The sequence below is a fragment of the Tupaia chinensis genome, unplaced genomic scaffold (genome assembly GCF_000334495.1).
Source record: "Tupaia chinensis unplaced genomic scaffold, TupChi_1.0 Scaffold000081_1, whole genome shotgun sequence".
Classification (NCBI taxonomy): domain Eukaryota; kingdom Metazoa; phylum Chordata; class Mammalia; order Scandentia; family Tupaiidae; genus Tupaia; species Tupaia belangeri.
In genome coordinates, this window is record NW_006159542.1 from 2,863,641 (window position 1) to 2,877,345 (window position 13,705).

At 34.6% G+C, this 13,705-nt stretch overlaps 1 protein-coding gene across 1 annotated transcript in view; it reads right to left on the reverse strand.

The window, feature by feature from the left end:
- SHOC1 (shortage in chiasmata 1) overlaps positions 1 to 11,073 on the reverse strand; it is a 70,590-nt gene extending 59,517 nt beyond the window's left edge. The window contains exons 1-3 of the mRNA XM_027769451.1: positions 10,977 to 11,073; positions 10,081 to 10,168; positions 6,981 to 7,153 (exon numbers count right to left, since the gene is read on the reverse strand). Coding sequence (XP_027625252.1) covers positions 6,981 to 7,153; positions 10,081 to 10,168; positions 10,977 to 11,055 — 340 coding nt within the window. The 5' untranslated portion in view covers positions 11,056 to 11,073. The remainder of the gene's footprint in view (positions 1 to 6,980; positions 7,154 to 10,080; positions 10,169 to 10,976) is intronic.
- Between the last annotated feature and the right edge of the window lie 2,632 nt (positions 11,074 to 13,705).

The following is a 13,705-nucleotide window of genomic DNA, read 5'->3' on the forward strand; positions in this document are numbered from 1 at the left end:
CAGAGTTCAATCTGGAAGATTGAACCTCAACAGAAACAGAAGAAAATTAAGTACATGAGACTGAACTGATGAAACAGCATTCTATGACTTGACTAAAATATTGCTGCTTTTCTTCTAAGCTTTGTTGTCCAGTTTTTGTCCTGTCTTGAGCTGTCAATGGATTCATGTACCTACTATTTGAACAGAATACTAACCAGTTTCTAGGCCTTAAGTTTCAAGGAAATATCCTTACCAGTTCAAAACTGCTTTTTTTGAAACCATCAGCTGAAGTTGCTATTGTAAGTAGTTAGATTACTTATGATATTGTGTGATCAACGAAATGGTGGGGGAAAAGGAATTGAAGATAACTGTAGACAGCAGAGATAGTGTAATAAGAGAGTGAAATGGGGCAGAGGGTCAGACATAGGGTAAAAAACATATATATATGAAAGTAGTAATGGAATTTTATGGATGATAACATGCATGATTAAGACACTATGCAGTTTACTCTAGAGGGGAAACCACATTTAGTATGTTGTGATGATGCTCAGGGAATGAATGTAAATTAAAAAAAAATTCAGAGAAAAAAATACTAAAACTGTTACCAAAATTTAAAGAAAAAACTGTGTATTTGATGACCACAGTAAGCTATATAGCCCCAGCTAGGTACCATTTTATAGTATGTTCATTCTACTCACTGAGGTTTATGCCTAAAGTCAGACATGGGTTCTTGTGTATGTAAATATCAGCTGTGCTTGCTATTGCAAATATTTAGACAAATTAAGTTCATTAGCAAATCAATTAAATGGAGGGGATAGGCATAGAAAGCAAACAGGGATAACAGAGACAATGGGAGGAGGGTTGGACAGGGCAGAGGGTTAGGGATAGGGAATCAAGGATGGCAAAAAAAGAGAAAAAACTCAAAATATACAAGACATAAGAAATGGAAAATTGTTTGTTGATAACACATATGTTGATGTACTTGATTGAGCCAACAGACAATGTATTTTGGATAAAAAATTCATTTTGTATACTGTAATGATGTATAGCATATTAATGTTAAAAATAAAAACAAATAATAATAAAAAAAAAAGATTCTGAAAAATGTCATAGACTAAAGCTTCCCATGACACACCAAAGAAAGCTAGTCAATTCCATGTCAAAGGATGCTTCTGAGAAAGTTAAAGATGGCTTATTTGTATAATCAATTCTGTAAGTATTCAGTCATATTAATAGTAAAAAACAAAACATAGTTTATCTTAAGATATTTATTAATTTTTATGTGTTTGTTTTTCATTTGACCAGAGAGAGGCAGAAAGGAAAGTGAGAAAGCAAGCCCCACATCCTGAACTCACTGTGGTCAGCTATGTGGGAGTCAAGCGCCTTAACTAACACAATACCTCTGGCCCCAACAGCATTAGTTTAAATCTCCATATCCTTCTTCCACTTCCAAACACAGCCCCTCTGACCATCTTTCATAACTAGAGCTTACCTCTGATATTTTGGGGAGTAAATGGGAATACTTCATGTCAGTTATGATGTCTTGTTTTCTAACCACTCTTTTATGGATGAACCACTTGAGGGCAGCATCACACCACAATCAATGCTCTTTGTAATTAAAGGTTTTACCAAGGGTGCTACTTTCTTACATTATTATATTTTTCTTTCTCATGTTCTCATAGCTATATAGAATGCCTTGGAGTTCTTACTTTATTATAACATACCATGTGCACTACACAGTTGTAATGAGACTGTTCTCCTCTGTTATAGAGAAGGATTACATTTTCACCAGGAAATAAAATTTTGGCTACTTAACTATGAAAATAATAAGAATTTGAAAAGGTCTACTAATTGGAAAGAAGAAAGGTTTATTCTTTGCAGAATACTTTTGCCAACCTAGAACACCCAGGATAACTAAATCACAACAAATAAGGGGAATCAGTAAGGTGTCCAACAAAAATGATATAATGAGTGGTTTTGTAATGAATAAAGATCTAGTTATTTAAAAAGGAAACAACACCCATAATAGACATCAATATAAGAATTATAAGGAAACTGGGAATAGCAGATGGCGTAATGGACTCCCACAAAGTCTACTGTGGTTCAAGTCCTGGACCCAGCAACTTAAAATTCACGCCAGGTGCTTGTGTGTGCATGCCCAAAATCCCAAGAGGAGAATGGAGGAGAAGGGATTGTGGCTGGCCATCCCCACCTCCCACACACACTTTCTATCTCTGTCTCTTTCTCCAGCAAACACATGCGCCCTATAACAACAACAACAAAAACTCTAAAAAAAAAAAAAAAAGAAATACAATGAAATAAACAACAAAAATGTTTAAGAAAGTATGCAATGGATACTACAAAACTTTACTGAGGAATATTTAAAAAATCAACTTGAGGAAAATATAAACCATTTTCTTGGCTAGAAAAATTAACTGTGGTAAAAAGTTAAAGGATCTCAGCACTATTTCCATTTCCCAAGAGATCTGTTTTAAATCTTGGAAAAGTAGGGTCGGTAGGTAGCATAGTGGCTAAGGATGCTGGACTCCCACAGGGCCAACTGTAGTTTGAGTCTTGAACCTGGCAGCTTGCTTTCTCACTTTCCTTCTCTCTCTCTCTCACTCTGTCCCTCTCTGGTCAAATTTAAATAAATAAAGTTAAACAAAATAATTCTTTTTTTTTTCTTTTTTTGGAGAGGATTTTTTGCTATAGAGCACGTGCGCTCGCCAGCCAGAGAGAGAGATAGAGAGATAGAAAGCAAGAAATCACCCCCCAGGGGTGATGGCCATGCCACAATCCCTTCTCCTCCATTCTCCTCTCGGGATCTTGGGCACACACGCACACGCGCCCAGCGTGAGTTTAAGCCACTGGGTCCAGGGCTCGAACCGCAGTCGACTACGTGGGAGTCCAGCAACATAGCCATTACGCTAACTGCTGGTCCCAACAAAATAATTCTTAAAAAAAAAAAAAAGACCTTAAAAAAACGATAACAAAGTAAATATGGAAGAATAAAGGTATAAGAAGAAGAAAAATAATAACAAAAAGGAGACTATTAACACATGCTATATATTAAATAGTTAAAACCCTATGATACTGGCCAAACCTAGTTGGTGCAGTCTATAGGGTATTGGACTGCAATATTGGAAGCCACATGGCGAACCATGGGTTCAGATCCTCAGGTCAGCCTGAAAAAATACCCTGAGTGTGTGTGTGTGTGTGTGTGTGTGTGTGTGTGTCTGTGTGTACGTACCTAAGATCCTGAGGAGCTGGAGGGCTGGGAATGGGGACTGCAGCATAACCAGATCCTGTCAAGTGTGTTTATCTCTCTCTTGTACACACAATTATAGTGTGCACACATTATAATTTTAGAGAAATAAAGGAAAAAACCCCATGGAACACCAACACAATAAAAGGCAAGACAACAGTGCATAATAGAAAACCCAGAAACAAATGCAGATGTGGATAGGCTTTAGTGCATGATGGAAGTGGGAAGTGGCATTTCTAATCAGCAGGGAAGAAAAGACTATTCTTTTAATAATACTGAAACAACTACCAAAACATTTGAAAAAATATTTTTATTCTATTTTTTTTTTAAGAGAAACAAGTTTTTGCTATAGGGTGCATGTGATCACTGGAGAGACATAGACAGAGAGACAGAAAGTGAGAAATCACTCCCCAGAGGAATGGCCACACTGCAATCCCTTCTCTTCCCTTCTCTTGGGATTTTGAGTACACATGTACACATGTCCAGCATGTTTTAAGCCACTGGGTCAAGGACTTGAACTGCAATTGACTACATGGCAGTCCAGTGACATAACAATTACGCCATATGCTGGTCCCTTTTATTCTAGTTTTAAATATATACCAAAAACTGAAATAAAATCATACAAAATTTTAAAATTCAAATGAATATTTATCTAATTAAGGAAAGATTTTCCAAGTATGAAAGTACTGAAAGAAATTATAACGAAAAATATTGACAGAACTGGTTAGGTTCAAATTAATTATGTTTGGAGTTATTGAGACTTCTTTTTTCTTTTTGGAGAGGTTTTTGCTATAGGGCATGCATGCTCACCAGAAAGACAGAGAGAGACAGAGAGACAGAAAGCAAGAAATCACCCCCCGGGGGGGATGGCCACATTGCAATCCCTTCTCCTCCATTCTCCTCTTGGGATCTTGGGCACACACACACACACACGCACCCGGCGTGAGTTTAAGCCACCAGGTCCGGGACTCAAACTGTGGTCGTCTACATCAGAGTTCAGCTTCATAGCCATTACACTAACTACTGGTCTCAGAGTTATTGATACTTCTATAAAGATAAAATATATGAATAAAAAATAGATAAAAAACAAAAGGAGTCACTTCACAAAAGAAAAATGCAGATGATAAATAAACAATAATTTTTTAAAGAATTATTTTAACTTTATTTATTGTCATTATTTTTATTATTATTTTATTGAAGTTGACCAGAGAGAGACAGAGAGAGAGAGGGAGAGAGGGAAAATGAGAAAGCAAGCTGCCAGGTCCAGGACTTGAACCACAGTCAGCCATGTGGGAGTCCAGTCACCCCAACCACCATGCCACCTGCTGGCCCCAATAAACAATAATTTTTAAAAACATAAATAAAATACAAATTTTTTGCCCATCACATTCCTTTAAACCTATTACCAAAACATCAGCAGTAATATATCCAGTGTTGATAAAGCTGACATGAATAAGGTATTCTCATATCATACTAGTAGACAAACAGCTTAAAAAAATACTTATATCAAATCATTACTTTTCCAAGAATTCACTCTAAAGAAATAATTGGAAATGAGAGTATACCTTTATGTTTACATTTAAAATGAAAAATATTAGTGCTCTCAAATTGGGAAATGTATGACATGTAAGATTAAAAATTACAGGGGGCCGGCAGGTAGAGTGGTAGTTAAGGGCGCTGGACTCCCACATGGTCAGTTCAAGTTCCAGACTTGGCGACTTGCTTTCTCATTTTCCCTCTCTCTCTCTCTTTCTATCTCTTTCTGTCCTTCTCTGGTCAAATTGAAATAAATAAATAATTAAATAAATAAGTAAATAGAGCTCAATAAAATAATCCTTTTTTTTTTTTTTGAGAGGTTTTTTGCTCTCCAGAAAGAAAGAGACAGAGGGATAGAAAGCATGAAATCACCCCCCAGGGGGGATGGCCGCAATCCAATCCCTTCTCCTCCATTCTCCTCTCGGGATCTTGGGCATGCACGCACATGTTCCCAGTGTGAGTTTAAGCCACCAGGCCCGGGACCTGAACCGTGGTTGGCTACATGGGAGCTCAGCGACATAGCCATTATGTTAACTGCTGGTCCCTGAATAAAATAATTCTTTAAAAAAAAATTAAAAATTTCAATAACTAAAAATCATGCTTTTGAAGAAAACCAAAGCATCTAGTGAAATGTTCCCAAGATAACAGTAACATTTAAGAATAATATAAGTTTTAAACATAATGAACTATAGAATTATGAATTTTTTATAAAGGGTCATATATGCATTTTTTTTTCTTTTTTCATGATTTTGGGTACATATGCATATGCACCCAGAGTATTTTTTAAGCCACCAGATCCATGACTTAAACTGTGCAGTTAGTCATATGGGATCCAACCGTCAGGCACCATACCACCAGCTGGTATGTATATTTTTACATATCTTAACATATGTAAAAAGTGTTAATAAAATTCAATCCTTATTCATGATTAAAAGGTGTTAGCAAACTAGGAACAGAAGTAAGCTTCCTCAATCCAGAAAAGGAAATATGTCTAACATTTCATCATCCATTGGTAAAATGTTAGAAGCATTTCCTTTAGTGTCAGGAATAAGACAGGAATGGCAACTATTGCTGCTTCTATTGAACAATGTGCTGGAGCTCCTCGTCAGCACAGAAGACCAAAAATATATAAACATAAATACATTTAGAACTTGGAAATTGATTACCAAGTAAATCAGAAAGAATAAAGAGATAAAAGTAAGAAAAATAACACAGAGGCGCCTAGTATACATACATATACATATATATATATGCCCACATTATATACACATATATATTAAGAAATAGATGGCTATATTATTCACAGACAACATAATTGTGTACATTAGAATTATTAGAAGTAATTATTGGAGGGGACAAGCAGGTGACATGGTGGTTAAGATGCTGGACACTCCCACACAGCTGACCACAGTTTGAGTCCCAGACCTGGTGGCTTGCATTTTCATTTTCTTTCTCTCTCTTTCTCTCTCTCTGGCTAAATTAAAATGGAGGAATGAATAAATAAATAGTTCTTTTAAAAAATAATTAATTAATGGAATCAATATGAAAGTTTAAGAGGTGGATGAATGTAATAGCAGTACAAAAATCAACTTCAAAACCTAGGCATTTAATTGCATGCAATGGATTGCTATGTCATGAGATACACAGATGCCAACGTCATTGTAGGAGTATGTTGTGAGCACACAATGATGGAATCTCTGTAGGTGATTTTGAGGTCAAGCAAACTTAAACTCCAAAAATATTCCAATTTACAAAAACAGGATTAGTGTTGAGGCCACCAGGTGGCATAGTGATTACAACGCTGGACTCCCACATGGGCTGACTGTGGTTTAAGTCCCAGATCTGGCGGCTTGATAATCTGCTGGGCATGTGTGAGTGCATGCCCAAAATGCCAGGAGGAAAAGAGAGAAGGCATTGCGGTGTAGTTATCCCCCCTACCCTCCAAGTGATTTCTCATTTATTTTTTCATTGTCTCTCTGTCTCTCTCCAGAGAATGCAAAAATCTTTGGATAAAAACCTAAAACAAAACAAAACAAAAACAGGATTAGTATTTCCCTAATAAGATTAAACTTATAATTATGTAGGTGGACATCTTGAATAAAATAAAAATTAAAAATCCTGTCAAACAAAAAACTCAATGAAATGAAAATATATATATTGGTAAGAAATGTTTTATAACAACTGAAATGACACATTTTACCTTGAATTTCTGGATATTTTTCTGAAAGGTCAATAGGTGTAAAGACTTCACTATAGTCCTCGAGGGTATATAAACTGGCTTCTTCTACTCCAGTAGGAGAGTTTGGGTTTGAACTTGGTACAATGTCCTTAAATTCACAATTCATCTTGGTCGCCATTCCTGTAATTGTTCGTCTATAACATCATAAAATTACTGAATTTATGTATGTCCTATTTTAAAACATTTTAACTAACAATTTGAATATGTTCACTGTGGAAAAAATGTTCAAATCTAACAGATACAGAGAAAAGTTACCCATAGTCTCACCACCCAGATGAAAGCAAAACTTAGGTACATTTATCAATTATTTATTTTTTTAAAAGAATTATTTAACTTTATTTTATTTATTCATTCATTTATTTTAATTTGATCAGAGAGAGAGAGAGGGAAAGTGAGAAAACAAGCTACCAGGTCCAGGACTTGAACCATGGTCAGCCATGTGGAAGTGTCCAGCACCTTATAACCACCACGCCACCTGCTGGTCCCCAATTTATCAATTATTTTTGAATATTTTAAAACAAAAGTGGATTCATGTACATAGTGTTCTGTAACCTGTTTTAAAATTTTCTATAGACCACACAGGAGAGAAACAGTGAGAAAGTACCTCCTAAGGGAAATAACCATACCACAACCTCTTCTCCTTCTCTCAGGATTTCAATCATGCATGCACACATCCCAGTGTATTTCTGAGCATTGGTTTCTCTTATTCACCACTGGGATGATATTACTCACCTCACCTTAACTGTTATGTGGAATATGGGAAGTAAATACACGAGCAATGTTTTGCATTCCACTGCATGCCTCTGAACACCACAAGCCACAAAGAAATAGGAAAGCGCTGTTACCTGTTCCTTTTGCTCAGTTTGGCCATGAGCTGTCAGGTTCTCCCTGATCTTTTCACATTTTGCTCCTATAGCCATAGCTAACTATCTTCAACTCTTTTTTCCAGTCTTTACACCAAGCTTTCCTTATTTTTAAAAAGACGTCTATATAAGATGTATTTGTTAGGAATTTAACATGTCTTTTAAACCATGCTGGTGTTATTAACTGTGTTTGGTCACTGTGCTTCACACATAGTATTTATAAACATAAAATGTTTAATTTTATTAGTTATTATTTTTGTTAGCGCTCTCTTGCAAGTTCCATGTCTTTGACTACAAAACGTGATTTTTCATATGCCAATTATTTTTAGTGTGCAATTTGAAGAACATAAGTTTTTTCAGGAACACAGAAAATATCTAACTATGTTAAAACACAGTACACCAGAACACTAGCAAGAATAAAAGAATTGAGGCCTCAGAATCAATATTAAGAAGTAACAAAAATATGAACAAGAAACAAAGATTAGAAAGAAAGGAAAAGCAAGGTTCAGAAAATTCATGTGGTACTAATGATCAGAGTGTTTATTTGACATTAATAAAGATTAAGGACCATGGAAAATCTGGAAGTTAGCAGTTTATGGCTGGGTAAGGCAGTGCCACAATTTGTTGAGTACTGAGGCTCTTTTTGTTCTACTCTGCCATTCCTAGATTTCATTCTTGTCAGCATATTCCAAGATGGTTTCTCCGGTTAGTCATTACTTCCGCGTTCCAGGATTCACAAAGGAAAAAAGTAAGGGAGAAAAATATATCTTTTCCTATTAAGGACATTGCCCAGAAACTGCAAGCCTCTTTTTAAATTCTTAGATGACAGAAATGGTATACTAGGTCTTTCTATATCCACAGTCTAGACACATTTAAATTACTTTTTTGTAAAGTACAATGAAGGAAAACTTTAATTACTAAAACTTGACATGTGAATATAATAACAAAATTCTTTTGGGGTCTAATCAGCCCTCTATGGGTGAAATGAGGCAACAGAGTAAGTTGCTTAAATTTGCACTAAAATCTCTAATTTATGTCTAAATTAAAAAGAATGTGTTAGATGTTCTTTCTCACATTATGTTTGGTGTGCCTATCTTGGTCATTGTACTTCACACATTGTATTATGATTTTTTATTTATAAACCTCTATTCTGTTTTCTTGTATTGTTTGAGGATAGAGGCTATTTTATTTTAGCATCCAATGCCCAAAACATAGGATAGTGCCCAATAATATCTGATGAATGAATGAACTAATAATAACATTATGACAAAATATGTTGGAAAATAGCCTTTAATATGTATTTATGCTACAGAGAAAAAGGCTGATTTTAATAGAAAGGAATTTCTGTATACACTTTTCCACAGAAAATTCGCTTGCTATTAAAAGTGTAACACATATGCTCTATTTCTATATGTCTTTTGCAACAAAAATGCATAGAGAAAAATTAAAATATGATAAGTGAGGAAAAGATGAAAAAGACATAAATTACTTCTATTAAGAATGGTTACTAGGGCTGAAAAGGCTAAGCAGGGAGAATAGGGAGATGTTGGTCAATAAGTGCAGAATCATAATTAGATAGGAAGAGTAAATTGTAGTGTTTCTATAGCACTATAGGTGATTATAGGTGACTATAATTAGTAGTAGTTTATCGTATATTTCAAGAAAGCAAGAAGAGAGGATTTTAAATTTTCCCAACTCAAAGTAATGATATTGTGGTGGTTTTATGCAAATTACCCTGATTTGATTGTTATACATTGTCAAAAACCACATTGTATCCCATAACTATGTATAATTATCGTGTCAATTAAAAAATATTTTTAAAAATATGCCCAAACAGGGTAAAGAAATAATAATTATTATACCTAATTCCTTGGATGGGTATAAACTTCTATAAATTAGGATGTTCACATATACAACATGATAGGCATTCAATAAATGGTAATTATTACAATGATTATAATAGATAGTATTATATAATTTTTTCTTTAAAATTAGAGGGGAAAATAAAGATTATTTAAAAAGAAAAATTTTAGGAAGATCCCACCAAAGGAAAAAAAGTACTTATATTAACCAGTCTTTGGTTCAGGTAGAAGAAAATATGTGACAAGGGAAGGAATTTTCCCTCTTAAGGTGCCTGGAGAACTTATTGTTTATCTTCATCTAGATACAAAGGGGAAATTTGAGGTAAGGACACATACTTCTCAAGGAAATCCTCAACACAGAGACTTGCTTTCCATTGATCAAAGACTGCAGTGTCTGTTATTCCTGGAACAGAAACAGCTGAAACTAGAAAGGAGAATGGCAAACATGAGCTTCTAGAATTTCCTTTAATACTTAATATAAAGATGCTAAACATTCATCTTTTACATTATGATGTTATCTGTATTTGTTCAGAAATGCAATTTTTTTACACAGTGATACCTGATTCTAAATAATAAAATAATCCTCATTATTACAACCTGCTCCCCCTAAAAAAAGAAACCTTACTACTCAAACAATTTCACTCAAGCATACCTTACTCGTTACAGACTCTTTTGCTTATACAGTACTGTTCAATGTACTTAACAAACATATTTTTAAAATAACTTTACATTCAGTGTATCATTACAACCTCAAGTAGCTCTCCTAGAGTTGAGATAAATCGTATTATAACAAATGCTTACATTGTTAGTATGTCTTAGGATGTCATCATCTTAATACTTTTTATTTGTTATCTTCATATCTGGTATTAGCTTTGCAATTCCTTACTTAGCCTCCTAAATTCCATAATAAAACTATTAACTAGTAAAGTTTCTGGAATTCTGTTGTAAGTAAATGCAATGAGTTTTTATTTAATAAGTAAAACACTGTGATGGTGTCACCAAACTCTGAGATAATTTTTAAGACAAATTTTTTAAAAAAAATATTTATTCATTTAATTCCATTTGCTATTATTTTTTTAAATCTGAACAGAAGAGAGAAAGGGAAAGTGAGGAAGCAAGTCACCAGGTTCAGGACTCGAACCGTGGTCAGCCATGTGGGAGTCCAGTGCCCTCAACCACCACACCACCTGCTGGCCCCAAGACAAATTTTTGAAAATAAAACCAAAACATACCTCTTGTCCATGGCCTCCTGTATTGATCATCAGTAACTCCTGTATGGTAATTTTCATCTTGACGTAAACATGAAGGCATTCGAAGTAAGAAAGCATCTCTGTGAAACTTCTTTCTAACTACATTCTGTGTAAGAAAATAAGATTACAAAATATTTGAACATATACTATTTACTAACAATATTTAAAATATTAAATTTCTCTTTGAAACATACTATATTTTAAAAAGTAATATATACTCATTATAAAATACCAAATAACACAGAACCACAAAACTGAGAAAGTCAAGGTCCCTAGTAATATCAGTAGTAGTTTCATATATTCTACAGAATTTTTTCCTAGGTTAGGCTAACGTAAGTGTTTGACAAGAAATCAAATCACGTCATTTATATATTATTAAGCAACAATGTACTGTTTTTTTTTTTCTTGTTTTGCTAAAAAATATAATATGGTGGTCTCAATTTTTCCTTTTTATATCTTTGCATTATTTCACTCATTAAAACCAACAAATAAATATCTGATTTAAAAGAAAAGATCTAGGGCCAGCAACCTAGCTCAGGGGTTAAGTGCTGTGTGGAAGAAGCTAGATTCCACACAGCTGACTGCGGTTTGAATCCTAGCCCCGGTGCTTGAAAAATACACTGGGTTCATGCACACATGCCAGGATTCCGACAGGAATGAGAAATGGAGGAAAGAAGACTGCAGAGTAACCAAGCCCTATTGGGGGGCACTTTCTCACTCTGTTCCTCTCTCTCTCTCTCTCTCTCTCTCTCTTTCTCTGGAGTACACATATGCCCTCTGGTATTAAACTTTTTTTTTTTTTTTTTTACTGTCTAGTAAAGAAAATTGTTTCAGTATAGGAATGTTAAATCAGGTAAACAAACTTTTAAATCAGTCAAAGTTTTCTCTAATTTGGGTCTGTCTGCCTTTACTTTCTAATTTCCCATACCGTTTTCTAAATAGACTAGTCTCTTCATCACCCCTCTTAACATTCAGCAGTCACTCCCTCATCAAAATCATTGTCTAGTGTACCTTGAAAAGGCCTTACTATTCTTCTCTAGCTATCAAAATTCTACTCATCCTTCAAGGTGTATCTTAAACAATATCTCCTCTATAAAGCCTGCCCCCAATGACTCTAACTTTCACAGAATTCAATATATTTAGAATACATATTTTAGGTATTTAGAAAAAATGATAGTTTTTTGCATTGTTTTTAAGAGTTTAATGTTTGCTAAAGATCCTATAACATATTAAATAAGAAATTCTCATTATCCAAAAATAAATGATACAGAGAAAAGATCACTTAAGGTGATTTTTATATGAAATTTATATAAAATGACCAAAGGTTCACAGTAAATAGGAAAAATAAAGTATTTTAGTATTTTATCTTAAAAAAATGAAATAAAGATATGAAAAGTAAGTTTTATATATAAAATTCAATTTATAATTAACTTATATAATTGTTTTGCCATAATTTTCCCACAAACTATATTGTATGATGGATTTATATGTTATTAGTCATTACTTCACCTTAGATCATAAAGAATATCTTTTTAAAAAAAAATTGAGGATTTTTCCAAGGTATCTTTGACTCCTTTGATATTCAAACCAATCTTCTGCCTGTTAACTAATTTTAGATCTTCACTGCCAGTATCTTTCCTTGTTATTTGAATGATTCTGCAACATTGTTTTTATGAACTTTTACAAAGTCCTATATCTTTTGTAAGATTTGCCATTATTGGTATCATATTTGTATTAAATCATGGGAAGCAGTACACTGGCAAGAAACTGAGATACTATGGATAAGGACAATTTGGAAATTTGAATAAAGATTTCTTTTGCAAGTGGCCAATATATTCATAAATATGTATTATAATAATTTTTTTTTTTGGAGAGATTTTCACTGTAGGGTGCGTGCGCTCGCCAGACAGAGAGAGATATAGAGACAGAAAGCGAGAAATCACCCCCTGGGGGGATGGTCACACCGCAATCCCTTCTCCTCCATTCTCCTCTCGGGATCTTGGGCACGCACGCACACGCGCCTGGCGTGAGTTTTAAGCCACCGGGTCCGGGACGTGAACCGCGGTCGACCACGTGGGAGTCCAGCGACATAGCCATTACACTAACTGCTGGTTCCCTATAATAATTTGTTTTGATTTCCTCCTATTATGAATATCTCTTAATTATACATTTGCTTCTCTCAGTTATGAAGGAATAATAAAAACTGAAGATGGTGCCAGCAGATTGTGTAGTGGTTACATCACTGGATTGCACATGGCTGATGCTGTTCAAGCCCCAGATCTGGTGGCTTGAAAATCACACCTGGTGCATGTGCATGCATGCTTAAGATCCCAGGAGGAGAAGGAATTGCAGCATAGCTATTCCCCCCCTGAGGGGGTGGAGAAGGGAGGCAATTTCTCACTTTCCCTCTCACTGTCTGCCTCGCTCTGGTAACCAAATGTGGCTTAAGGTAAAAACCTGTTATAAAGAAAAAAAAACTAAAGATGCCTGTAACATGTAATACAGTTTCGGTTATATTGGAGTGATTTTTTTTTTCTGGTAGATGGGGTCAATGTTACAAAGAAATGAAAATTAATTTGTAAATTAAAATAATAAGAACAATAAAGTATTGTATGAGAACTATTCCAATTACTTTCTTAACTATGTGCTTGGACTTGAAAATCAGCTCTCACATTTGAACAAGATATTTAATTCCTCTGGGCACTAGTTTC